The sequence below is a fragment of the Papilio xuthus genome, unplaced genomic scaffold (assembly GCF_000836235.2).
Source record: "Papilio xuthus unplaced genomic scaffold, Pxut_1.1 DF825017.1, whole genome shotgun sequence".
Lineage (NCBI taxonomy): Eukaryota > Metazoa > Arthropoda > Insecta > Lepidoptera > Papilionidae > Papilio > Papilio xuthus.
The window spans coordinates 2,027,679-2,052,054 of record NW_013533632.1 but is presented as its reverse complement, the minus strand read 5'-3'; the positions used below and the strand labels follow the sequence as shown (position 1 = coordinate 2,052,054).

The following is a 24,376-nucleotide window of genomic DNA, read 5'->3' as shown; positions in this document are numbered from 1 at the left end:
TCTTAAAGATTTATTAAATACAGAGACATAATCTCCTTAATTTTGACAAACATAGTGTTAAATGTTGAGATTGATACTACATCGATAACAAGGTATGATTTTGAAACATCTTTAATAGGCTTTATAAATTACCAAATGTTATACATACATTAAAAATTACAACAATTACAAAAATAAAACTATAAAATTATAATACATTTTTCTTTCTTAATAACAAACAAATCAACAGACTTTGAAAACAATATTAATTAAAATAAATATAAAAGTAACTTGTGTTTAAATTTGCTGAAATATTTAAATAACAATTTTTGATCTTCAAACCTATAAGCATAGTTTTAACGATAAAAGAGATCTTCTGAAGTCTAATTAGTAAAATAAAAAAAATGTTTTTACCAGAATATACAAAATACCTTCGTGCCTTCTTATAATAAAACGTGTCATTATAACAATTTTTAACGTGTTCATTTTTTTAACTGAAAATGAGCATAATATATGTCTAAAGACGGACTAAGTCATCTGATCCGGTAAGGTTAAGTTAAACTAATTTTTGTACTGCAATAGCGCCTCTCTGTCTATATCAAAAATGTTTCGCTTTCCGGTATTGTCATTCTTGTCATGTTTTTTTTTTCTATTACATGATTTTCTATGCTTATGATTGTTCTGACATAATTAACCATAGCAACGCCTGATTTACCGGGTCAGATAGACATGTCACACTATAATTTATTTCCAATAAAATCTTAACATTAAAAATCTAAAGTTAATAAAATGTAAGGAAATTCTTATATTTATTATCTTAAGGTTTAAGATTTTTCATAATCTGTTCAAACCTTTACAATACTCGCAAATACGTAACTTTTGTTCTAAAAGATGTAATGGTGCGTCTTAAGAATTACCTAGCCTTTTGTATGCGCGTGCGCATCCCGTAATAACTATTTTGTACATTGATTGATAACGACATAGTTATGATATTATTTTACAAACTATATACGTAAAATTTATCACATTCCGTTCTATTTTACATGACTTAAAATTTTTGTGAAACTTTTCGCCCTGAGGGCAGTTTTGAAAATTCTAAGACTCATCATTCCACTTTTATGTTTCTTATATAATACCTTCACCATTATCAAATACAGAAGTATCCTAGTACTTAACTTGTTTATAAAAGGTGGGCATTAACTTGTTAATCCATTAATTAACAAAGTTAAGATTTAAATTAACTTTCAAGGTATCTTTTAAAAGTATTAACACTCTTGTTACATTAGGCACTAGGTAATGTGCTTTCATTTTGTTTAAATTACGCGCACCGCCACGGGCGTAAGTTTGGCTTTGTTTTCGCAACCGTCGGCTATCCGAATAGTGTTCGAACGAGTTGATAATTGATGTATGCAAAGTGCGCGTGCATGTGTGATGTGCACTTTAACTTGCGTAAAATTTTTGAGAATTTAACATTTTAAGGGTTAACGACTTTAACTTTTTTAATTAATGAACTAACGATTAACGAAGTTAACGTTTCGATTAACTGTGCCCACCTGTGTTCTTTATATAATAGAAAGTTATTTTATAATATGTATCCCAAGTAACTGCCCTGCACCTATTTAATATATACCTAAAAATAATAATAATAATTCAAGTAAAACTAATTACATGGGATTTATTGTTAATTACTACTTTTGGCGAAAACTTTATAAGCTTTTTATTTCAACTACCTAAAGTTTTCGTAGTGTAACAAATACTTTTATGAATTATTCATTTAAAAAATTCAATGCAAATTCAATTTACAAGGTAACATTTTTTTTTATTTTTATAATTATTATATACATAAAAAAATTATCGGAAATATATACGAAACTGGTTGAAACGAATAATATATAATACTCAATTAACAATCTTAATAAATCTTATTTTAATTTGACAAATAACCTCATTATTAATAACAAACACTGGATATAATATTTTTATTCAAATGCTTTAAGAATCATTGATGGCTAAGATGATTATGAAAATATAAAAAAAAATCAGTCTTGCAATAAGTCGATAAAACTCAATGTACGTACACTTTTAATGAAATTAGAGAAATATCTTTAATACTATTATGTGAAGTTTATACAATGATAATATACAATGAAATATTTTAATCAAATACATACAGACAAAGATATAAAAATATCTTCACTTGGCTTAACAAATAAAAAATAACAAACTTTTTTTTTAATTTTAAATTACAAATAATATGTTTGATGATCAAATCTAACCAGTCTTTTTTTACAAATTGTAAACTGTATGGCACGAAATTATACATATTGTTACTAAATGCTTTGAATGAGCAAATAATTAAACAAGCAATTTTGTTTTTTTTTTATATAGCTCTGAGATTCATAACCTTAGATATTGATCAAGACAGGACAATTAAGTACACCCCTAAAGTCTGTGGTACTGTACTTATTACGTATTTTTTTTTAATTCGTAATAGTACCTTATAATTTTTAATTGCCAATTAAACAGTACTTACATATTTATGTAAGCATTAATTATGAAACTTAAATATTTACATAGTTATTAATGTTGAATTTTTAGACATATAATTTAGAAAAAAATCAGTTTCAAAATTGTCCTTTGGAATACAAGAAGTTGAATTTATTAAAGCCAAAGAACATTTACTTGAATACACTTATGTAAAGTACATAACTGTTTCTACTTTTTTAATGTTTCTATCGCTTTAATTATTTCTACTTTTCTCGACAAATAATGGACAGTTTCTTCTACATCTGTAAGGTTCATTAAGAAGTCGAGATTTGGTTCTTCGGTTTCATATTGGAGACCAGCTTGTGCATCACTTGATCCTGCACCCTCATGTGAAGTCAAAGGCATTGTAGAACTTATTTCGTGGACGATATCTACCTCTGGCAAATCAAATTCCGGATCTATTGGTACTTCAGGAGAATTTTCCTCCAATAATGCCAAAATTAGTCCTAGTTCTTGTTCTTCCCATGCACGGTCATGAGGCATCTTTAAATAATTTTATTTTTAAGTAAAACAAATAAAAAAAAACAATAATATGAAAAAAAAATATGCTCAAGCGCAGCGTTCAACTGTTGGTGGAATGGTGCAGCCCAAATCGTAATATTTACAATGTATATCGTAATCAAAATAATTAATTAACTATACGCAAGCGAGGTACATAATGGATGAGAAAGTTTGTTAAAAAATAGTACGTCGAATATAATAAATGCCATAAGTTCATCGCAGAGAATCAGCGCTGCATATTATTAGATAGCAACAATTATTAAAGTATTCGCAGCAGCTAGCTTACATTTATTTTGCAATAGTTTGTCAGCGCTTCGAAATAATACCTCGTTTAATAATTCGCAGATTGAATGCAAAAGAAAAACTCGCATTATGAATTATGAAATCGAAATTTGTTCGAAATTCGGAAATCATCGTTTTATAAGACATACTTACATTAAGGTGCAAATTCCTATTAACGAAGTCATCTAAAACATCACTCTCTTCGACTTGTGACTGGTGAACAGGTAAAGTAAAATCTAAAAATAAAATTTGATTTAATATTACACTGTTATAAATTTCATCATCATCATCATCACCATCACCATCATCATCATCATCATCATCACCACCATCATCATCATCACCACCATCATCATCATCATCATCATCCTAATCATCATCATCATCATCATATTTATGTCATTCCACTGCTGGACATAGAACATCTGAAAATATTTCTTATTCAAATTTAAGTACCTTCAAGAAATGAAAGTAGGTCCTCTTGGGTCGTGGTCATGGATTCCTGTCTGCTTTCTTGTAAGTACATTGATTGTGTACTAGTTGCGGTTCTGTCGACGTGTTGACGTTTACTTGGAACTACTTCAGTTTCAGTGGTATGGTAATGCCTTTTAACTTCAGCTTGGGGTTGATATTGCTGATATATGTTGCAATATTCCGGCACATATGTTGGGTAACCGTATTGCCTTGAGGGATCATATGGATATGGTATAGGATAATACGGTATAGGTGGTGGTCTCGAAGGACCAGGCTGAACCGTTTGAATTGCTTGTGATGGCAAATTCTCGCTAATATACCTTGATCCATAAGTACCATAGTGCCATGGTGGTTGATAAATAGGTATTAGATCAGGGTAAAAGGCACCACTATGTGGATGATAAGCACTTGAACCACATGGATAATTGATGCCGTATCCGGGCACTTGATAAGGAAGAAACGACCCTGACGCTTGCGCATGACTCTCCCGATGGTCTGGGGCTGGATTTTCTAACTGCCTCATATTACTCGACGAAGGCTCCTGGAATGAGCGATATTGAACCGGATTGGTGGTTGGCTCCGGTTGACGTACATCGACATCTGGCGTTGGACATAAGGGTTGTATATAACGATTAGAATCAAAAGAAGTAGTACTACGACGCTCACCAAACTTACCGGATACAATCGCTGGGATCATAACCGCGTAAGTTTTGGTACTATCTTCAATAGTACTCGCAACTTGGTTATGATCCTCAGCATTGTATTCCAGTTCAGTCATGTAAAGTCGTCGTAGTACAAAGGGGTCGATCGGTCTCTGTAAGCCTGATGGTCCGGCTTGAGGCGTTATTTCCGTTGACGTTCCAGGATATATATCAGGGGAAAAAATAAATGGGTCTATATTAACGGGCTGGGTGTTAGTATCTGTTTCAGGTTGGCTAATATTTGTTGTTGATGAATCGGGATCTGTTGGATGTCTGTCTGGGTTGGATTTTTTGGATTTCTTGGACTTTTTAGCTTTACCAGGTTTATCAGGTTTATCGGGTTTATCAGGATTAGACGCCATAGTGTCGGATTCGTTTTCTTCGCGCTGTAAACTGTTGGGTAAATTTTCTTTCGTATATCTTAAAGAGCTAGGAATATATTTAAAACAATGTATTACGTTGTATATTTTATCTATAGCGTTAACTATCCTCTCTTTTTTAGGAGGAATTATAGATAGCCGATAGGGTGATCGCTCTTCTTCGGATGGCGAATTCGATGGAGTAGTACGACAGGGAGATGGTAAATTGGTTACCAAGTGAAGGATAACTTTCTGCAACTGTTGTGGATCTTCGACTCGTAAACCTTGCCTGTCGTTAACCTACAACAAAAAAGAACACGTTATCCACAAATTTAAACGAATGAAACAATAATGATCATAATTTTAGTTCCGTCCATTTCATTGATTTGCACGCTTTCATTTTTTTTTTAATTTTAAGATAAACAAATGTTTAATGCAATGCAATATTTTTCGAATCTAGTTAAATACCATTGAGTTCTAAAGGTGGCACTGCGTTCGCAACTCTTTTTTTTAATTTTTTTCTTTTCAGAACAAAACACATTCCTATGATTTAGTCTAAGCATGAAATGTCGCAAAAGTTTTTATATGTCGCTACAAGTCTCATCATTTTAGTACAATTAAAAACGGGTGATATTTAATACATAAAAACGCATTAGCATTATATATTTTTTTAAAAGTGAAAAAAACACATAAATTAAAACTTTCCAAACTTAAAAATATATGATTAAGTAACTTTTTTACTTAATATTAAGCTAGCTGTTGCTCGCGACTCAGTCCGCACGAAAATTTAAAATAAAAAGTAGCCTACGTGTTTTTCAGAACTATTTTCTACATCTATGCAAATTTCTGCGAGATCCATTCAGCCGTCCTGAAGATGCCTTATAACAAACATAAATCCATCGTTCCTTCCAAATATTTGCATTTATAATGTTAGAAAAATAATAAAAAAGTCATAGCAAACCTGTCGTAGACAACCAACACCTCAAAAATCACTCAATTGTTTTAATAACTGTTCCAACACTGTTCTTGAAAGTTTTTTTGGTTTAAAAAGAAATATAAATAAATATAAACTAAAAAATAAAAATGCTAATTTACAGTCACTGTCACTTGATTTGTATAAGTTTATAAAATTCTTTAAATATATAAACATGTTTATAAAACAGCATAAAACACTTAATATTACACATTATTTTATTTAATCCTAGTTATATTTAAATGTTCGAGAAAAAAATCCGATCTCTAACACTGTTCTAATAATTAAAAAACTAGTAAAGTTCCCACCACCAAATATCCGAACCCTTAACGTTAAGACGCACGTCAGTCTCTTTTGAACGTTAAAATAATACTGGCAGCCGCTGTGGCCGTTACAGGACTACTGAGCAGCTTCGCACTAAATTCACAACCTATGAAGATATATTACATCTGTTCCTATTTCACTCGGGGAAAACTTAACCCCTTGGGCGTGCACGAAATTTTAAACCTTCGCGCTATACTCATACAGTCGATATTTTAACAACGCATTGGATCCAGTTTGACGTCACTGCTATTAAGGTTGTGTGCGTCTGAATAAGTGGAAGCTCACACAGGTAAGCCTTTGTACTTATTTTACAACCAATAAGTATAAGCTGTCGCCCGCGACTCTGTCCGCGCGGCTTTGTAGCCTTCGTATTCTTCCAAATTATGATCAACATTCAAGCCAAATTTCACCGAGATATCTTGAGTATTTGCATTTATACTTTTGCATTTATAACATTATATTATGAAGTAAGATATTAAGATCAATATTTTGTGTTCCTTATTAATATAATATAAATACGAATGTATGAATCATTGGACGTTTGTGTATCTCCAGAAAGGTTGCATGGATCTCGCTGAAATTTGGCATAGTTGTAGAAGCGTGATCCATTTAGCAGTTCTGGAGATACCTTTTCATAAACATCCATATATCTATATATTTCATACATTCATTTATAATATAATTAACTAAAAAGCAAATATTAGTACGATTCTTGAGATTTTTAATTAATTTCTTTATTAACACTACCGTATTATTATTTCCATTTCCAACTGATTGCATATTCATCCCTGTTTCCAACTAACCAGTACTTAGTAGAACGAATTTCCTGTTATCGTAAATTTTAGGAACAACTGCTTACGTACTTACGTAAAGTTATGATGCTTTGTACTAAATTTCAGTTGTTTTGAAATAATTTTCTCGGCTATTAAACCTTTTATCATTATTGAGTTAAGTCAAAATAACATTAAAATTACTTTGGTTGTGTTTATTAAAACAAAAAAAAATCATGCAGCAGAGCAGCTGCTTTCATTTTTTATGTTCTGGTCACTTATCTATTTTCCTGACATAAAATGAATGCATTATTCTTTTTCCTATAGTGTAAAGAATGCAAATTTGGATAACTTGGTTAAACTTAGTTCAACTTAAGGCAAGCGTAAGTTTATTAGCTTTGGGGTTGGCGAAGACACGGAAAGAATACAACGCCCACTCAGAATTCACGAATTTAGGGGGTGGGTACTTAAGAGAACCCGCCTTTCGTTGCTCAGCTTAGATTACCAAATTTTGGCAATAGTCCAAATACATATAACCAATTGTAACAATACAAACAAAGGTACAGCATCGGTTTGGAACTTATTTCAAAGTTTATGTCAAACACTGTACGTTCAGTATCTTTATACTGAACGTGCAGTGTTTTATCACTAATTGAATTAATCAACTTAAAGTTTACTTTTGCAACTTTAATTTATTATAAGTATGTTTCATTAAAGATGCTTTGCACTACTTACTTTGGATTATTCATCAAAACACTACTAGGTGTGGAACGAAATAGACAATTTTTGACTACCACAAAATGGTTAATAGAAGCCCGAGATTCATTGGGAGAAATTAACAATTATTTAAAAGGAAATAGCACAACAATTTGATTTTCTAATCGTATCAGCACTACTAAAAAGTATGTACAAAAATTTAAAGTTAATTCTGTTTATCAAAGTAATTTTACAACTATTACATAGCCTCCCAGGCGCATAAGCCTTACAAATTTAATGATGCTACAAGTTGGAAGGCCATTTCAGGAAAATATTATGAAGTTTCTAGAATTAGTATTACCCTTTTCTTGTGTACTGAACACAGCCATGGACGTAGACAAAAATAAATCTATTACGTACCTCTTCATCATCATTATCCTCTGGTGGTGTTTCATCAGTGTTGTTCACTAACATCATGAATTTCTTTTTCATTGCCATGTTGAGTAGTTTGCCTTCTTCTCTATCTACAACTTTGTTGATGCAAACAAAACTAGTTACCGATCCTGTATCTTTATCGACCTCCAAAAATCCTTGAGTACGCATATACACGAAGCTCCCACATTTTGTCATCAAACGGTAACAGGATTCTCCCGACAAACGATGGTGGTCGTACACTGAAATGGAAAAAAATGTTTTACTTTAAGTAGCTAATCCTGGTATGCTTCGACCAGTTAACAGCTTGAATATTTTTTTTTACATTTTAGACATGTTAATTAATTTTACTACCAAAAATGTATACACAAAAAATAGATTCGGAATAGTTCGAAAACAGAGTGAAAAAAATTGTTAATACTTACTTTCTCTCAACGCTACTATGACCCATCGGACGTCGTCCCGATGCATGAAGTTCATTGCATTAACACCCCTAACTTCGCTTGCCATGTAGCCTGTAGCCACGGAGATTCTTGAGTCACAGTTTATGATTTCACCGTCGATAGAATGTCGCGTGCGATACTCCATGAGGCATGAATTGAGTTTACTCTCAGTGACAAACGTCTCAATATAAGGTCTCACAACGCCAATAAACACCTGGAATAAATAATATATGTGAGAAATAAAGCACATAATTACAAGTCACGACAAAAATATTTAATATATCCCAGAGCGTTGGTAGACTAAAAGCTCATAACTTTAATTATTCATTATATCTAGTTGCGTTATTAACTTTTAAAGTATGCTTGAGGAAAGATAATTAAAAATTCTGTTTCTCCGTACTAACGAGACGGAGACAGTTTACTTCTTCTAATAAATAAACTACTGGACCAATTTTGTTATCTGATAATGAGATAAAAGTTTAATTTTCCCTTTCTCAATCAGAACAATGTAGAGGCTTATAATGCTTATAAAATTTCATATTAATACCGGAGATCGGGATCTTGGTATTCCATCTCTTGAGGAGATGACACTTACCACGTCGTTTCCGCTTGAGCACCAGTTCCGACCCCTTGCTCGAAGACGTCGTACCATTTGAGTATGTCGATTGTTACTTATATCAGCTCTGTCTGATTTCCTGAAGGAACCTTCAATGTTACAGCTGAGGTATTTGTGCTTTTCACTTCGTTGACCATTTTTTTTGAACCTGTTGAATTGAAAATGATAACTATCTTCAAATCCTTAACCAACTCTACGTAGGTTTCGCACAACTGGCATATTATTTACGCTACAATTATCACGGAAATATTAATGTAAAATAATTCATATATTTGCTTTCCACATTTTTATTGCAGTATAAATATATAAAAGCGGATTTTTTATGACGTTTTGTTTCTAACATTCAGAGAAATCTCACACAAAGTTAAAGCATGCTTAGTTATACAATAATCAATCGCTTCAAAATCGCTATTGGCGCAAGCCTTACACTAGGTTTCTGAAAAGACCATCGATTTAAATTACAATTAAATCGTAACTCACGTAACTCCTTCTTCAGTTTCTTGAACTTCTGCATGTATTTAATCTAAATGGCAGAGGTCTATAGGTGTTGTAATTTTAAATGAAAAATATTTCAGAAGCCGGACGTAAGATTAAGTACATTAGAGCAGACAAGTCTCGAGAAATATAAATAGTTCGAAAATAGTCGCATGAAGAAGAAAGTATTTGCTACATTCAGCATTAAGACACAAATAATTTCTTACTAGATATTAAGACCGCTCATAATGTTAACTTAGCAATTCGCTCAGCTGTTTACTAAACTACGATTAATAAAAACGAAAGTTAGGAGGGACCCGTAAGCCATCCCCAAGGACGTGTAAGGGTCGTGCTTATTAATCCGGCGCGCCCGTCTATGAAGTATTGGGGAGGCTTGTCTCAGTGCAGGAGCAGCCGCGGGTGTCTACGAAAGCGTTTCCACTAGCATGCGTGCGATCCGACAATAACCCGTACTTACCTGCTGAATTTTGATTTTAATATAATCATCGTTTTTCAGTTTCCAATTTGTATTAGATTGGTCCCGTATCATTATTAAACCAAAACTTAAAAATTTAAAATTAGTAATCTCCGCTTTATTTGTCTCTTTGTAAAGAAACAAAGTCGTGTGTTACCTGATGTTGAAATATCTCCTTTCATTTCTTAGTGCCTCTGTGACTCTTTCTTTGGACTCTGGATCTTCAGGGAAAAGTATTTCGTCATTGGGCCCTAAGAGGAAACTCTTTGGAAGCAACTGGCCTAACATCTTCTGTTGATCCTCTTCATGAATGATATTTATAATATTATGACCAATTAGATCCAACTGAAAGAGTTTATTAATTTTTAATTTGTTTCAGAATGTCATCTTATTATTGTCAAATTAAAATATTTTGCGAGTTTTTTCAAATGCAAATAGAAATATTTAAAAAATTATATTTTTTTCAACTCTGTTGTTCTTCAGACCTTGTTATAAAATTGTATTTATTTATGGAGTCACTGGGTCGGAATAACGATAGATAATGCATGGAAACTCTTCGCGAAATCATAGAAGCAAGTGCAATTTGATGTCCATTGATCTATAAGTCTCCATTATTGCAGATTCACTAAGCTTCAGATTTAATCCTGTTCATATTAATCAATAATGATTGTTAATCAGATTACTATCTAGTAGTTATCGTGTATCGAAATTACTAAAATTAAAATAGAACACTCGATTTAAACAGTTGTTCTGAATTTTTTTCAAAGGCAATTTTTCGTCAATTTGTAAATATTTTGTAGCACTAATAACCTAAATGGAATTATGTAGATGAAAGTTTCGAGTCACATTTAAATTTTCGTTACATCGCGTCATATTTGTAAAAAGCTTTTAATATTGTTCATGCAGGACTTCAATCAACTTTGTCAATCGCTCAAACGTTTGATCAATTTAGTTTGTTCGTTTACAAAGTTTCATTAGTTCCACGCTACAAAAATACCCTACAGATTGATTGAACCTCCAACGCAACGGGCAATAACTGTTTTCTAGGAATCTAAGGGTGAATATCTATGTGGTCGCCATACACGGACTCTACATTGTATTCCGCGCTTAAAATGCTGCCGACCGTATGCTGGCCGCTTGCAGTCAACCACTTGTCGACCCTTTTGTTGACGAGTTTCACTCTATCAAAAATACGTATTCACTTTGGTCTAATCCAATAAAGTGTTTGAAGTACAAATACGCAGGATTTTCCATTAGCTTTGACTAACAATTAAAAGATATTTTCACTCGTTGAAAGGCTTCATTTTTATTTGACTTTTTGATTTGTCATGCAACTAGATTGCTGGCAGCCAAACTAAAAATATTTTATTTTTAAGAAATTGATCGAAAATATTTTTGTAAAGGCATCGTCTTTTTTATGTGCCAGTTTGATTTTTAGAAATCGATTTTTATTATTACCAAAAAAACGATTACAACAACACTAAGTAGCTAACGCTTCGTTACTTAATGAATTGGTCCTTAATTAACTAATGTTGAAAATGTGGAGATGTTACTAAATAATGAAAGGAAGAATATTGAACACTGGTAATAAAGCGTTACATATACTCAGAGTAGCATAGAGTTCAATTAAGGAAGGATCAAATTCCATTAACGATACGGGAATTTACACGATCGCAAAATATTCGCAGGTAAACTGTAAAATAATAGCTAAGTTTGAATTTACTTAAATCTTGTACACATTATCTACAGAAATAATAATATTATGAAAAACGATAAAATACCATATGTCCATTTGTTCGTAGAGAGAGAGCCAGGTAAGTGCTTTTTCTAAATTGAAACTTCAACTATTTCTATACCATTAGTCGGATGGGTTTCACATTGTTGTTATTTCTTATTATTTCCAAGAGATTGAGAAGAATAGCAATATCGTTATAGAAGGTGTTACGTCAGAGGAGAATTCCCCCGTGTGATTTTCACCTCGATTGTTCGTAGTCCCTTACCAATATGTTAATTAAGTTTCACGTTTACTCTTTATGCTGGCTGCGATCTTTCAAACGACCCATTTGCAGATAACTCAATTAAAATTAAATAGTTTTTTCTTACCTCAGTGTATCCAAGATATTGTTCGACATTTGGAGAAATAACCACCACTAACCCCTTATACGTTGTAGTTAAAATAAATCCATTTAGTATAGACATCAAAGCCTCCACTGATGATGCTCCAAACTGATTCGGTGTGTGTAAAGAGTCGCCAAACACTGCGAACAAAGATTTTAGTAAGAAACTTTGTGAATATGAATAAGGTAAGACTAGGGATAGTTTGGTTCAGATAATGTCATACTTTTACTCATGGAGCCCTTTCAAAATTTAACTTATTTCAGTGAACCTGCTACTTCATTTGTTCATGAACATGTGAACCCTCGAGCTTATCGTAAGAAACCACCAGGACTACTAATCTGTCCGTAGGGAATCTTAAATATCTTTCCAGAACACTCTTCAGTTACAGTTATAACAACTATACAAACTCATACACAAACACAGAGGCTGGAACTGTTCACGATGTCGCGGGCATCTTTTTAATTTATTGACTTCTTATTGGCCGCAAGGTAACGCACAGCTGAGCGAGGGGTTATTGACCGGTTGCGTACGCGCCGGGTTTCAGTGGACTTTTGCAGTGTCTACGCAAGGCCACGTCTGATTCGGTACAATTTTCGCTTATTATTACGTTGTGTTACTGATCTTGTATTAATTCTCTTTTTCATTCTACTTATACCTTACTTGGACATTTAAATATTTTAGTGAACTTTTGTGTGTTCGGGGAAAATGGATTATATTTGGGAAATAACGGTAGCAATATTTTCTTTCCTGCTTTTTAATTAAATTAATAATTAATGTATTTATTTCATTACTAGATTTTGTTCGCGAAATAAAAAGTACCCTATGTGTTTTTGAGACTGTGTTCTAAATCTACATAAAATTTCAAAGAGATTCGCTTCCGTCCAAACATCCATCCAAACTTTCGCATTTATAATATTAGTAAAACTGAAGTAAAAAATGCTCAACCAAATATCTACCTGATATAAAAATCGCGACTAAACATTAGGTTAGTTTTAATACATTTTTGAAGCATAAAATAATTATCAACTCAACTGCGTAGTAACGGGAACCCCAAAATTTCTGGTCCAGAGTTTCAGCTGTGCATTGATAAATCAGTCAATCGGTCAAATCAATTTAAATCAGTTTCTTTAAAGTATTAGGTAACAAGCGTGGTGAATTCCAGACACAGATTTAAATTTATGTTTTGACTAACAAATCAAATTGTAAAACGCATTTTATTTACACAGGTGAATTGCTGTCACTTAAACAAAACTAAAATTATATCGAAGATTACCTGTATTAATTATCATGAAAGTATGAAATGAATGGATTGTTTCCAAAGGAATATGAGTAATATAAGAAGAGAGTTCAGTTACAAAGACTGAGATGTATGAGAAATAATTACAGCTATAGCATCTTCAATAAACAGCGTAAATCTTATATACTTCTTGTATGATATTTTTACCCTTTCAGAAAAAGATAGGCAAAAATGTCTATAATGAACTTTATTTCACCCTATATTCTAAGGCGTATAAAACTCATAAAAAACAATGAATCGAAGTCAAACTTTTTCTAAAAGTACTTTGGAAGATCGGCAAGAACTTGACAGACAACCTATTACTATATCTAAATAACGGTATCAACTAAGCTACTTTGTGTAACTCTTATAAAAAAATAATAGAAACTGAACAGGAGTAGTAAATTAAAAAAGTGTACTTTTAAAATGTTTTAGTTTGTTCATATTTATAAAAACAATACTGACCTTTGAACATTTGTACAAAATTGTAATAGGATCGTTTGGCTTTGTAAACGAATAAGCCTGAGGCATACTTCGTGTATCGTACTACGGTGTGGCTATGCATTTCCTTCCCCTCTACCCCTTGCATACCTCGCGGCTACGTTTACAATTACCGTCTTTCTGGATCTAAAATTTCCATTCATTAACCGTCTCTAAATAAAATAAAAAATATAAGTCTAAGATTAAAAAATCTAAGATTTTTTATCTTTTATATCAAAGCATTCATAACGAATATGCTGTTTTGTTTTCAAAAAGACTTCAAACAGATAATTAATACGTTTGGGATGTTACGCGTATGCGGCGTGGGCCCTTTGCTTCACCAACCTTTTATTTTTGAGGACTGCCGCACATATGATTTAATGACTTAATACAAAGACAGACAGACATATTGGCTATCACAAAACGCGTTTGTGATTTTATGTGAATACGATTTTTTTTTTCAACTTACATACAGCAGATTATGATTATTACTAAAGTTACTAAAGATAAATGAAATTTAATTAAATTAATTTACAATTGTAAGGAAGTGCACTGAGCGAAGAAAAATGAAGGTAAATTTTAATATATTCAAAAAAAAAAAGTATCTGTTGAACATTTTATTAACATTAATTAAAACGCCATCAACTGCATATAATATGCGAATCCAAACAATGAATACCAAGAGCAAAATTTATTGTAGACATTGGTGTCCTAAAAACTTCAACAAAAGATTTATCGATCGACATGCGTGATCGATACGATAATTAGAGTCGCAGACGTCGACAAATGTGCCAATGTAATTTAATTGCTTGCTATTGCTGGAGTAAACAAACCCATAAGTGATCATGTGCTAAATCTAGACAGATATGTAATACGCATTGCTTCAGTCAACAAGCTCTTAAAAATATGACGTTAACCGTCAAGAATGCAACTGATACAAAATTAGTGTAGGTTTACACTGTTGTAGAATTTGTATAATAACATATTCTCTCCCATTCTGTTGTACATAAACATAGATATATACGACATAACATAAATATTTCAACAATGAAGTTTCATGGTACGAATTTCAAAGTTACTACATCAGTATACCAATTTTTAAATTTCATTTTCGAAGAAATTGTACTTGATCACGGGTTATAATTAAATAATAATTACACTTAAACTATCAATAGAAAATATTCTGAGTAATAAATATCAAGATAAATTAAGCTGAAAACTTTAACTTTGAGCATTAGAGGAAATTCACTGAAACATTTTTTCAACAATTAAGATGTATTATATTTTTACAAGCTGCGCCCACGATTGTGTTCGCGTGAAATTATGACTTTGGGTAGCATTTTAATCATTTATGCTACTTATTTCACTAACACTTATAATATACTATCTGACGCCCGCGACTCCGTTCGCATGTATAATTAAAAATTAATTAGTGTAGCCTATGTTTTCTTTCAGACTATGTTCTATACGTATGCCAAATTTAATCGTGATCTGTTCATCCGTTCTAGACATATCTTCAAACACCCATCCATTTATAATATTTGTAAGTTAAATAAAAAGCAGCTTCAAGGCAAAAAATCGAAAAAAATAATCAATAGTATCCTCTGTCCGTCTTCTGGCTCACAGCTCACCAATTTTCAGCCATATTGGTAAAGCCGTTCTTGAGTTATAAATAGTGTAACTAACACGATTTTCTTTTATATATATAAGATAACGCCAAAACATATTAAACTCACAAAAAAATCACATAAACCTGACATATTCCAATACAAACTTCAATTTTGTAATACAAATTTCCAAACCCCCTTTTCAACCCCTTACAACCCCTTTTTCGCGTTAAAAAGTAGCCTTCCCCAGGCTTAAATCGGTTCAGTAGCTTTTGCGTGAAAGAAGGACACACAGAGACAAAGTTACTTTTACTTCGCATTTTTATTATTAGAAAAGATGTATTAAATTAATTTTATTGAAAGATATTAACTGACTGAGCTTACTGTAATGTACACTATTATGCGTTAATTTATCGGTTTATCGAGCCGCATGATATTTGCAAGGTGACTTCACAACGCTTTGAGAAGTTTGAAGCATATTCCAGACGAACTTGTTAGAACTAATGTAGAAAATGTCTACAAAATACTAGTCATAGTATTTGCTTCTAAAGACTTTATGCTGTTACACATATCAAATTAGAGGCCAGGTTGTATTGATATTTAAGGATTATTTAAATAAAAAAAATATTGTAGAGATCAATAGTGTGAAAGAAATTGCGTAGTATGGTTCTATGGAATAGAAAAGTGCTACGAATTTCGTAGGCTTTACCGTAGGCGTAGTCGGATCGTTACCTTTATATTAAAGTAACAGAGTAGATTAAAACTCACATTTGTTCTATTCGTGTTCTTCTTTTGTTCTAACTCTCACTCTGTCACACTCTCCCAATAATGGATTTTGAATCGAAGCAAATAAAAAAAAAATTGATCTTATACGTATTTGATAAAAATTAATATATTTTTGTATTGTAGTAAATTTCCCAAATGGATTGAACAACGTCGATAATATTTGCTTGTGATTGGGTGTGTAAAGGTCATATCGGGATATTTTCGATATTATTCTCGCGATATTGAACACATATCACACGTGTTTTACTCCGGGCGGCATCTGGGTCAGAGATGACGTTCTATAAAATTCTATTCGTTTCAGGACGAATAGGGAAGCTACACGGTATTCATCGCTCCGGCGTACAAGAATTTAAAAAAAAACTTTTATCTATAATTGCAATCAATTCTAATATGAAAACTCTTTTCGCACATACAATGATCAAAAATAAGAAAAACAAAAACGTATCGCATCATAGCTACCCAGCGACCAAGTAAAAGTTGCAATAACGCCCCAGTTTTGAACTTTTTACTCTTTGATACATTTATATTTAAAATTTACCTAGAAATAAGTTTCCCGTAGTCTGATCAGCGATGGACGCTAGCGAACGATAATTTAGTTTATACTAAATTGAATTATTTGTGGTTTACATCAAGAATTTTCACCGGAAGTAGCGTGCTCGGCTCGAGATATCGTGCAAATTATTTTACATCGTAGCTAGAAAACCCCTAATAAACAACCTGCTTTATTTTAAATATAAGTAACAAGTTATTCACTCGTTTGTATGTATCTTACCCAAAGCCGTAGACACTGCATAAATATATATATATATATATATATATATATATATATATATATATATATATATATATATATATATATATATATATATATATATATATATGTCCATCGCATTCCCATTCATACAACATAGATGTTATATGTTTCTGACGGTAAGTTTCGGCAGTGGAAACTCAAGTGCTACTTTTACCAATTCCTTAATCTTTAGATTAGGTCTAGTCATAATGTGAATTTTAATAGCTAGTAGCAAAAATTTATGTAACCCGTGTGAAGTCAGGGCGAATTACTAGTAAGAAATAAACATCATTAAGGTATAAAGAAAATATAAGGCTCTATTGTATTGAAAGTGTAGGCGTCATTTCGGCGAAGAAAAATAACAACCTAATTGGAAAGGCAAAGAGGATTGTTATTAACTTCTCAAAACATCAGAATCAATACTTTCCTCGGAGCACGCTTAACAGCTTTACCTGTCGCTGTTTGTATTTTTGTATAAAATATATCTTTTTTTGTCAACGAACTGAGATGTAAACTTGTTTCATACACGTGTTTATGGAGATATAACTCATAGTAATACGACTGAAATTCAACATATGAAACTTTAATGAATTCAGTTGGCTAACCAACAAACAAACGAACCTAAAAACAACCTTCTATCAGAATATTAGCCACTTTAAAAAATGAGAGGGGGTGGGGAGACGGTGGAACATAAAGAAAAACAAAGTACTTGAAGAGATAAAAATTATGGGAGTAATCGCTTACACGTTCCTTTTATTTTCTCATTATATTGTGATATGATTTGCCTGTCGAAGTAAACTCGATTGTCCTCAATTTTCATGATATATTAAAAAAAAAAATGTTTTCTCTTTAAGTTCAATTTAATAGAGTCTAGGGAGAAAAAAAATCTTATTGATTAATACTTTTTTTCAGTTGTTTTGGAGGTGACCTCAACCTCAGCAAACTAAGGACCCCAACACTACACTGTTCTGACTAAGTTGGATCAATAAGATGTCGGCATTTTCCACAGCAATCCTTTAGTAATAAAATACAATAAGTTTCGAGACGAACCTCCAGAGACGACCGATGAATTGGCTCTTGTTTACTGAAGTAACGTTATTAAATTACTCGTACAAACTTACATATTTGTGTTTTGTTTTCTGAGTAATAATGTTACTTATTAAATGCCATTTGAAGCAATACAATACTAATGGAATGAAAAGGTCAGAGGAATCTTGACCACGCAGAAAATATGTTGAAATATAATATTGCATTGTTCTCACGGATAAAGATAATATGGAAAAGCTTTCAATAAGCCATCTCAATTTCCAAGACAATGGGCTAATGCATCGAGTTATTGTTTATTATATCCTTTTATGTTATTATGGAAGGGAAGAATCTAAAAAGGTCGGAGGATCTCTTTAGATCACATACGTTTATGTGTAATCTAATCACCATTACTTCGCGTTTACCCAATTCAATTCCAAGCCTAAACATGAAGAAAATAACGTCTAATAAACAGAGTAGACAAAGTCTCAAAAACTTGTACCAAAGCACTTTATTGTTCCTCATATTATCGTTTAAGAAAGTGTACTAACAAATATATTTTTTAATTTCTTAATGTAAAATTATTACAGTATATTTCACGCTAGAAAATCAGACAAAGTTAACATGACCAGCATTTGCGAACTTTCTTCCAGAAGTCGTGTCTTAACTTGTAAAATGATTTCGAGACGAAAAATTATCTGTACAATCAAAGAAGAACATAGGCTACTGGTTATTACTTTATTCCGTACAAACTCAAAAGCTGCTAAAAGAAACCTCGTATATTAGTAGATAATTGCCAATATTTCATTTAATATATCTAGATACCTTTGAGTACAGAGCGAAGCTTGGACGGGTTGCTGGTTTACGATTATTAATGGTTCTAAATATTTTCTTTCATATTATGCTACTTACTAATCCTACTAATATTATAAATGAGAATGTTTGGATGTATGGATGGATGGATGTTTGTTAGAAGCTATCTCCTAAAAATGAGTATGAATGTCATTAAAATTTGCTTGAATGTAGAACATAGCTAAAAAAAACAGATAGGCTACTTATTATATTTTTTAATTCCAGACAGACGGAGTCGCCGGCGACAACTATAGACAAAGAGCAGATTTCTAAATAGATATAAAGAACTACCCTCCAAGGAACAGATTAGCTGAGAGTTCCCACCCCTAACATCCTATATTTAAGTCCGTTATTCAAAGGTTCCTCGCAGTGTTGTATGAAATAAAATAAATAAGACTATTTCGTTTCATGTCCTCCCCTTTACGTGAAATTAATTTGTTTTCTGTAATTCAAGTTTCCTGGAAAAATAGCAAGGCGCCTTAGTTTATAGAGTAGAAAATAAAATACTGCTCCTCACAGAGCTTTACTCGTATTCAGGAAAATATTTCATTGGATCTTTATTAAATGTTTAAGAAAAAAGGACTTAAAAACGTTCAAAGAGTTTCTGCTAAGGATACTAATAGATTTTTTCAATTTACATTTTAAATTAATTTTACATATAAAAATCTAATACTCTGGGAAATAAGGTTCACTCTTATAAAGTATAAAGTACATTGCCATACTTTTTTCGTGTGTGTGTTTTCGAACGTGTTTTCATACAGGCGCGTTAACATTGGAATCTTACAGCAACAAGGAAAATACAAGCAAGGAATGTATAGAATTGAAGAAACGTTGAGAATTTATTTTCTTATTTATGAAGGAAAACCTAAGTAAGTACTGGAAAAGTGAAATTCACCGAACTTTTCCTGTACAAAATAGAATCAGGATATTCAACTTCCGGCTACTGGAGATGATTTGAATGTATAGCTAAAGGAAAATGGAATGTATCGCAGAATTTTATTTACAGCCTGACTAGACTTTAAAAATGTGAACTACGTGCGCCTACTCTTGATACTTGCTTTATAATAAATTTTATTTCTAAAAACGAAAAAAAAAATACTTATAGTTGCTGGAATGATTAAACGGGATATCAAATTACAAAAGTAATTAGGTACGAAGTAAACGGGAAACCATTTTCTAAAAACTAGTATTATAAATAGAACGATTTCAAATTAACGATAGTGGAAATAATTATATTACACTCAACGGGCGATCAATGTTACAAAGAGTCAACTAGTTTATATTTAGCATAAAACTAAAATAACATCAATAAATTAATAACTACACGTAGTTGAAACTCATTAATATTGTACTAAAACAAACGTCCATTGTAACCGAGGAATTTCATTGTCGTAACACTTATATTAGCCACTGTTGTCATCCCTTTCATTCCCTTTGACTAAAAAGGGACATCTATATATACTATTACAAGTATCACACCAGTCGAATTCTACGGTAAAATTGACATTTTGAACGAGTCCCCAATTGTTTTCGTGTTGCTACGTATTATTACTACGCTGAATTATTTCACTAATCTGTTACACCTAACGAGTATCGACCTAGTGGAAAACATTTTGTATTACGTAGCCAAAAAATTAACAAACATGTATGGAAATTATGCAAGATTTTGACCTGACTATACATACATGAAAAACCAAAAGTTACAATTGTTGAAAATGGACACCAGTATAATTGGACTTTAGCTATTCAGAATGTAAAACATTTCATAAAAACCCGTACAGTATCTGAAAAAAAAGTTCAATATACCGTCAGTTCGATTTTACCACGTTTCCCAGTCTTTTAATTAACAGTAACATTTTTAATAATAATTTTATAATTCCTTTCGACCATTGAATTTTACTTCCATTCCCAAGTGTAAAAGGATGTTGCAAGCGAAATATTCATATTTCCGAGAAATAATTTATAGTTAATTTTAAATTCTCATTTAAAATATTTTGATTAACCACTGCTTCATTTTTATTCATACAATTTTTAACAAAGATATTCTACAAATTGTTTTCATCAAAAATTCTTTTTTATCTCTTATATAATTAAATAGAATCTGGCTTATAGATACAATATTTTTTAGACTATTCTTGAGTCTATCCTATTCCACTCCTATTCTTTCAATTGTCTTCAGATGCCGCTAATGTTCCCGTAATTTGAAATGTCAAAAAAATTAGGACTAAATGCCGTACTCAGAGTATTAAGGATCACCTTAAATTTCATCATCAGCTCACTATAAGTCCCCACCGAGGGCCTCGGAACCTACCCTAAGTTTACGGGTCACTAGGCCATAGTCAACCGCGCCGACCCAGTGCGGGTTGGTTGACTTCACACATGTTTTCCTTCACCATAAGAAAGTCGGATAAATGTACATATGTAAATCGGTAATCGAAAAACACAGTGGTATATGGCGGGATTTGAACTCAGGACCTGCAGATTGCAAGTCAAGTTCTTGACCCCTGAGCCACCGAGTCTCATCTTGAATTTATATGGGACAAATAGATTTAGTATGAGAAAACTATACTTTGAGTATGAAATAAATTGTTACTATTAACCGATATTCGTTTAATATACTTCGCAAAATTATGTCAGTTTATAGAAACTGTCAATACAATAACGGACGTCTGGTGCACAAGGAGGGTTGCAGTAAAGCGAAGGGTGGAAGCGGTTGGGGGAATTGAAATTCGCAGAATTTTCACAGTGTATTTTCACTTTGATGGAAAGATTTTTGTGATACTAATTTCCGTTTGATGTCAGGTCTTACATAAAATTAATATACCTTTTTACCAGTCTATTTGAAACTTAAATCGTTACGTTCAAGTAACATTAGAAGTAAATTTAATTAAATAGAATAACTTTGGTCGAATTTCACAAAATGAAACTTTTAATAAATGTTTTAGATATTATAAAATGTATTTTAATCCATTAACACGTGATGGTAATAACCAATGAATATTTGTTAATAATTTATTCTAAGCTGTATATGTCTTGCTACGCTGCACTACGCTATGCTTGCTACGCTAGTCTACGCTACGACCCGCTACGGCATGCTATGCTAGTAGGCTTTTAGTCAATACACTACAACTTGGTACCACTTTATATATATACCATTGTTTAAATTTTTGTTGATTTGTTTCTCCAAGATTATAATAAATTCGGAGCGTAATTTGCAGCTCGTTTGGTCCATTGTCTAATAATTCTTATTCTTCTATTTGATTTCTATCTTCTATTTTCACCTTATTTTAGCCGTAAATAATGTAATTATATTGGATCTAACGTTAATGTCTGATGTTAAAACACGAACAGCATCGCTCTTGTCTCCCCCAAGCGTTAATTTCTCTACCTATCAACTTTGTGTCGTAGATGAACTGAACACTTTGGCGTACGTTTTATAATTTAACATAATTGAACTCATTCGTGCGAGTATATCGAATAGACTGGTACACGCGCTGAATATATAATTAATTTATGGCTAACCTCCGATAATCTGAAAGCCCCTTGATTGTATTAGATAGGTGGAAAATGTGACCGTCACATAGTGTTATAGCCTCGTTCAAGTTAAACGAAGTGTGTAAATAATAAGACACCTAAAATATACATGACAGGTTAATTTATTCGGCTTTGTTTATGTTCGTAAGAACATCCATGAAAAATACTATGCTTTCTAAACTATGAAAAAGCAATTTTTCACAGAAATTATCGATCATTATTAAAATTGAGAAGCTGCGAGAATTGCAAGTAAAAATGTAATTAATTTAATTTAGCAGCTAATTCTATTTGTGTATAAAAAATAATCGGAAGCTTAAATACAAATTTCTAGATCTGAATACGATCTAAAACTTAAGCTAAAATCAAAATGCAATTCGTAATGGGTTTCAAATCTTTAGTTACACATTTCTGCCGTAGCTCGGGCAGTATTGAATAATATTTGTCCATTACGAGCGTTGCCGAGGATTTGCATTGATCACGTACCCGCGCCTCCGCGTTCATTAAAGTATCAATGCATTTGAATACTGCAACGTTGTTAGTTTTTACTTAAAAATATCGAGTGTTATTTTTCTACAGTGTACGTGAACTAGTTTTATTTTTGGTACCAACTCTTTTCTTGTTAATTTATATTCAACTATCTAAAATCAGCAAATCCTTCGCATATACTATGACTTCAAATAAATTTAAAGGAATGTGGAAAATATTATTCGGCACGACCTTTCATCTCCACGTTAAGAGATTAAATTCGAGAAATCCTTTCTTAAAGCTCGCCTTCTTAGTGACAATAATCTCTGTGCAACATTTCAAGGATGTACTTAAATTATTATTCAATTGATTTATAGATTAAATAAAATATTCAGTAGTCAAACGAAGCTCATTACCGGTGTACTTAAGCCTCTATCAACTGTTAGACATTTTATTTACTCCGAAATAGACTTCGAGGGAATTCAATATTTACTATTCGAAAAGCAATCGTGTTTATTGACTGAACCTGGAATTAGTCTGAGTTAATGGCTAGAACGTTTCTCTCAAGTTATTGATTTGCAAAATTAACGATGCAATTTTATTTCGGAGAATATCGATAAGTTAAATAACAAAATAAGAGAAATGACTAGGAATAAGGATTAAAATGTGACAAACAACATCACGAATTGTACTTTAAATGATTTTCGTTTGTACGCTTGGTAACAGAAATACGATAACTAAAAAAAATGTCGCATAAACTTAAGACGTAGAAGTTTCCAAGATGAACAAACCTCAACTTTCCCAGGACTTATTATTAGCTTTGGGTACACGAAGAAAATTTTGTAATAAAAACTAATTAAGTTCTGATAAATAAGTCTACATTCAAGATGTACTAGATATAAAAATCTATGTCAGGAGATAAAATTGTGGCATTACTCTGTGTTAAATGTTCTCTCTACTTGCATTATACTTCGATAAAAGTTCCATTTTGATATCGAGGTTCGTTGAAATTGAATAAAGGCAACACAAAGCACCTCTTTGTACTTGGCCATGGATCATTTCTTGAATCAGTATTTACGTTCTTTCAACCTAGATAATGTTATAAAATAATATTGTTCTTCATTTTTATCAAATAAGTACGAAATTCCGTAAATAGCTTACACGTGCACTGGAAAATATCATCCAAATTGAGTTAACTATATCGTTGAAAATTCTTCATAATTAAGTTTATGGAAACATCTTAGAAGTTGACGTAGTTTAATTTATTGTTTCTTTTGAAAAAAAAAATATTTAACCCATATTGTGGCAAGATTTCTTTTTTGAAGAAAAGCAAGAAATACGCAAAAGCATAAATAAGTTTAATAAAACTAAGTTAAAAATTATTTTATAGTGA

The 24,376-nt window shown here is 32.0% G+C and overlaps 1 protein-coding gene across 2 annotated transcripts in view; it reads right to left on the bottom strand.

Moving 5' to 3' along the window:
- Positions 1-2,583: 2,583 nt before the first annotated feature.
- Positions 2,584-24,376, bottom strand: part of BmMET2 (juvenile hormone resistence protein II) — a 49,953-nt gene continuing 28,160 nt past the window's right edge. The window contains exons 3-11 of one of the 2 annotated variants that reach the window (XM_013324078.1): positions 12,150-12,304; positions 10,204-10,391; positions 9,077-9,245; positions 8,464-8,695; positions 8,027-8,280; positions 4,943-5,143; positions 3,766-4,324; positions 3,463-3,545; positions 2,584-3,009 (exon numbers count right to left, since the gene is read on the bottom strand). In XM_013324078.1, coding sequence (XP_013179532.1) covers positions 2,695-3,009; positions 3,463-3,545; positions 3,766-4,324; positions 4,943-5,143; positions 8,027-8,280; positions 8,464-8,695; positions 9,077-9,245; positions 10,204-10,391; positions 12,150-12,304 — 2,156 coding nt within the window. In that variant the 3' untranslated portion in view covers positions 2,584-2,694. Of the gene's footprint in view, positions 3,010-3,462; positions 3,546-3,765; positions 5,144-8,026; positions 8,281-8,463; positions 8,696-9,076; positions 9,246-10,203; positions 10,392-12,149; positions 12,305-24,376 lie in introns of both variants that reach the window. The other variant, XM_013324077.1, reaches the window with a different exon arrangement.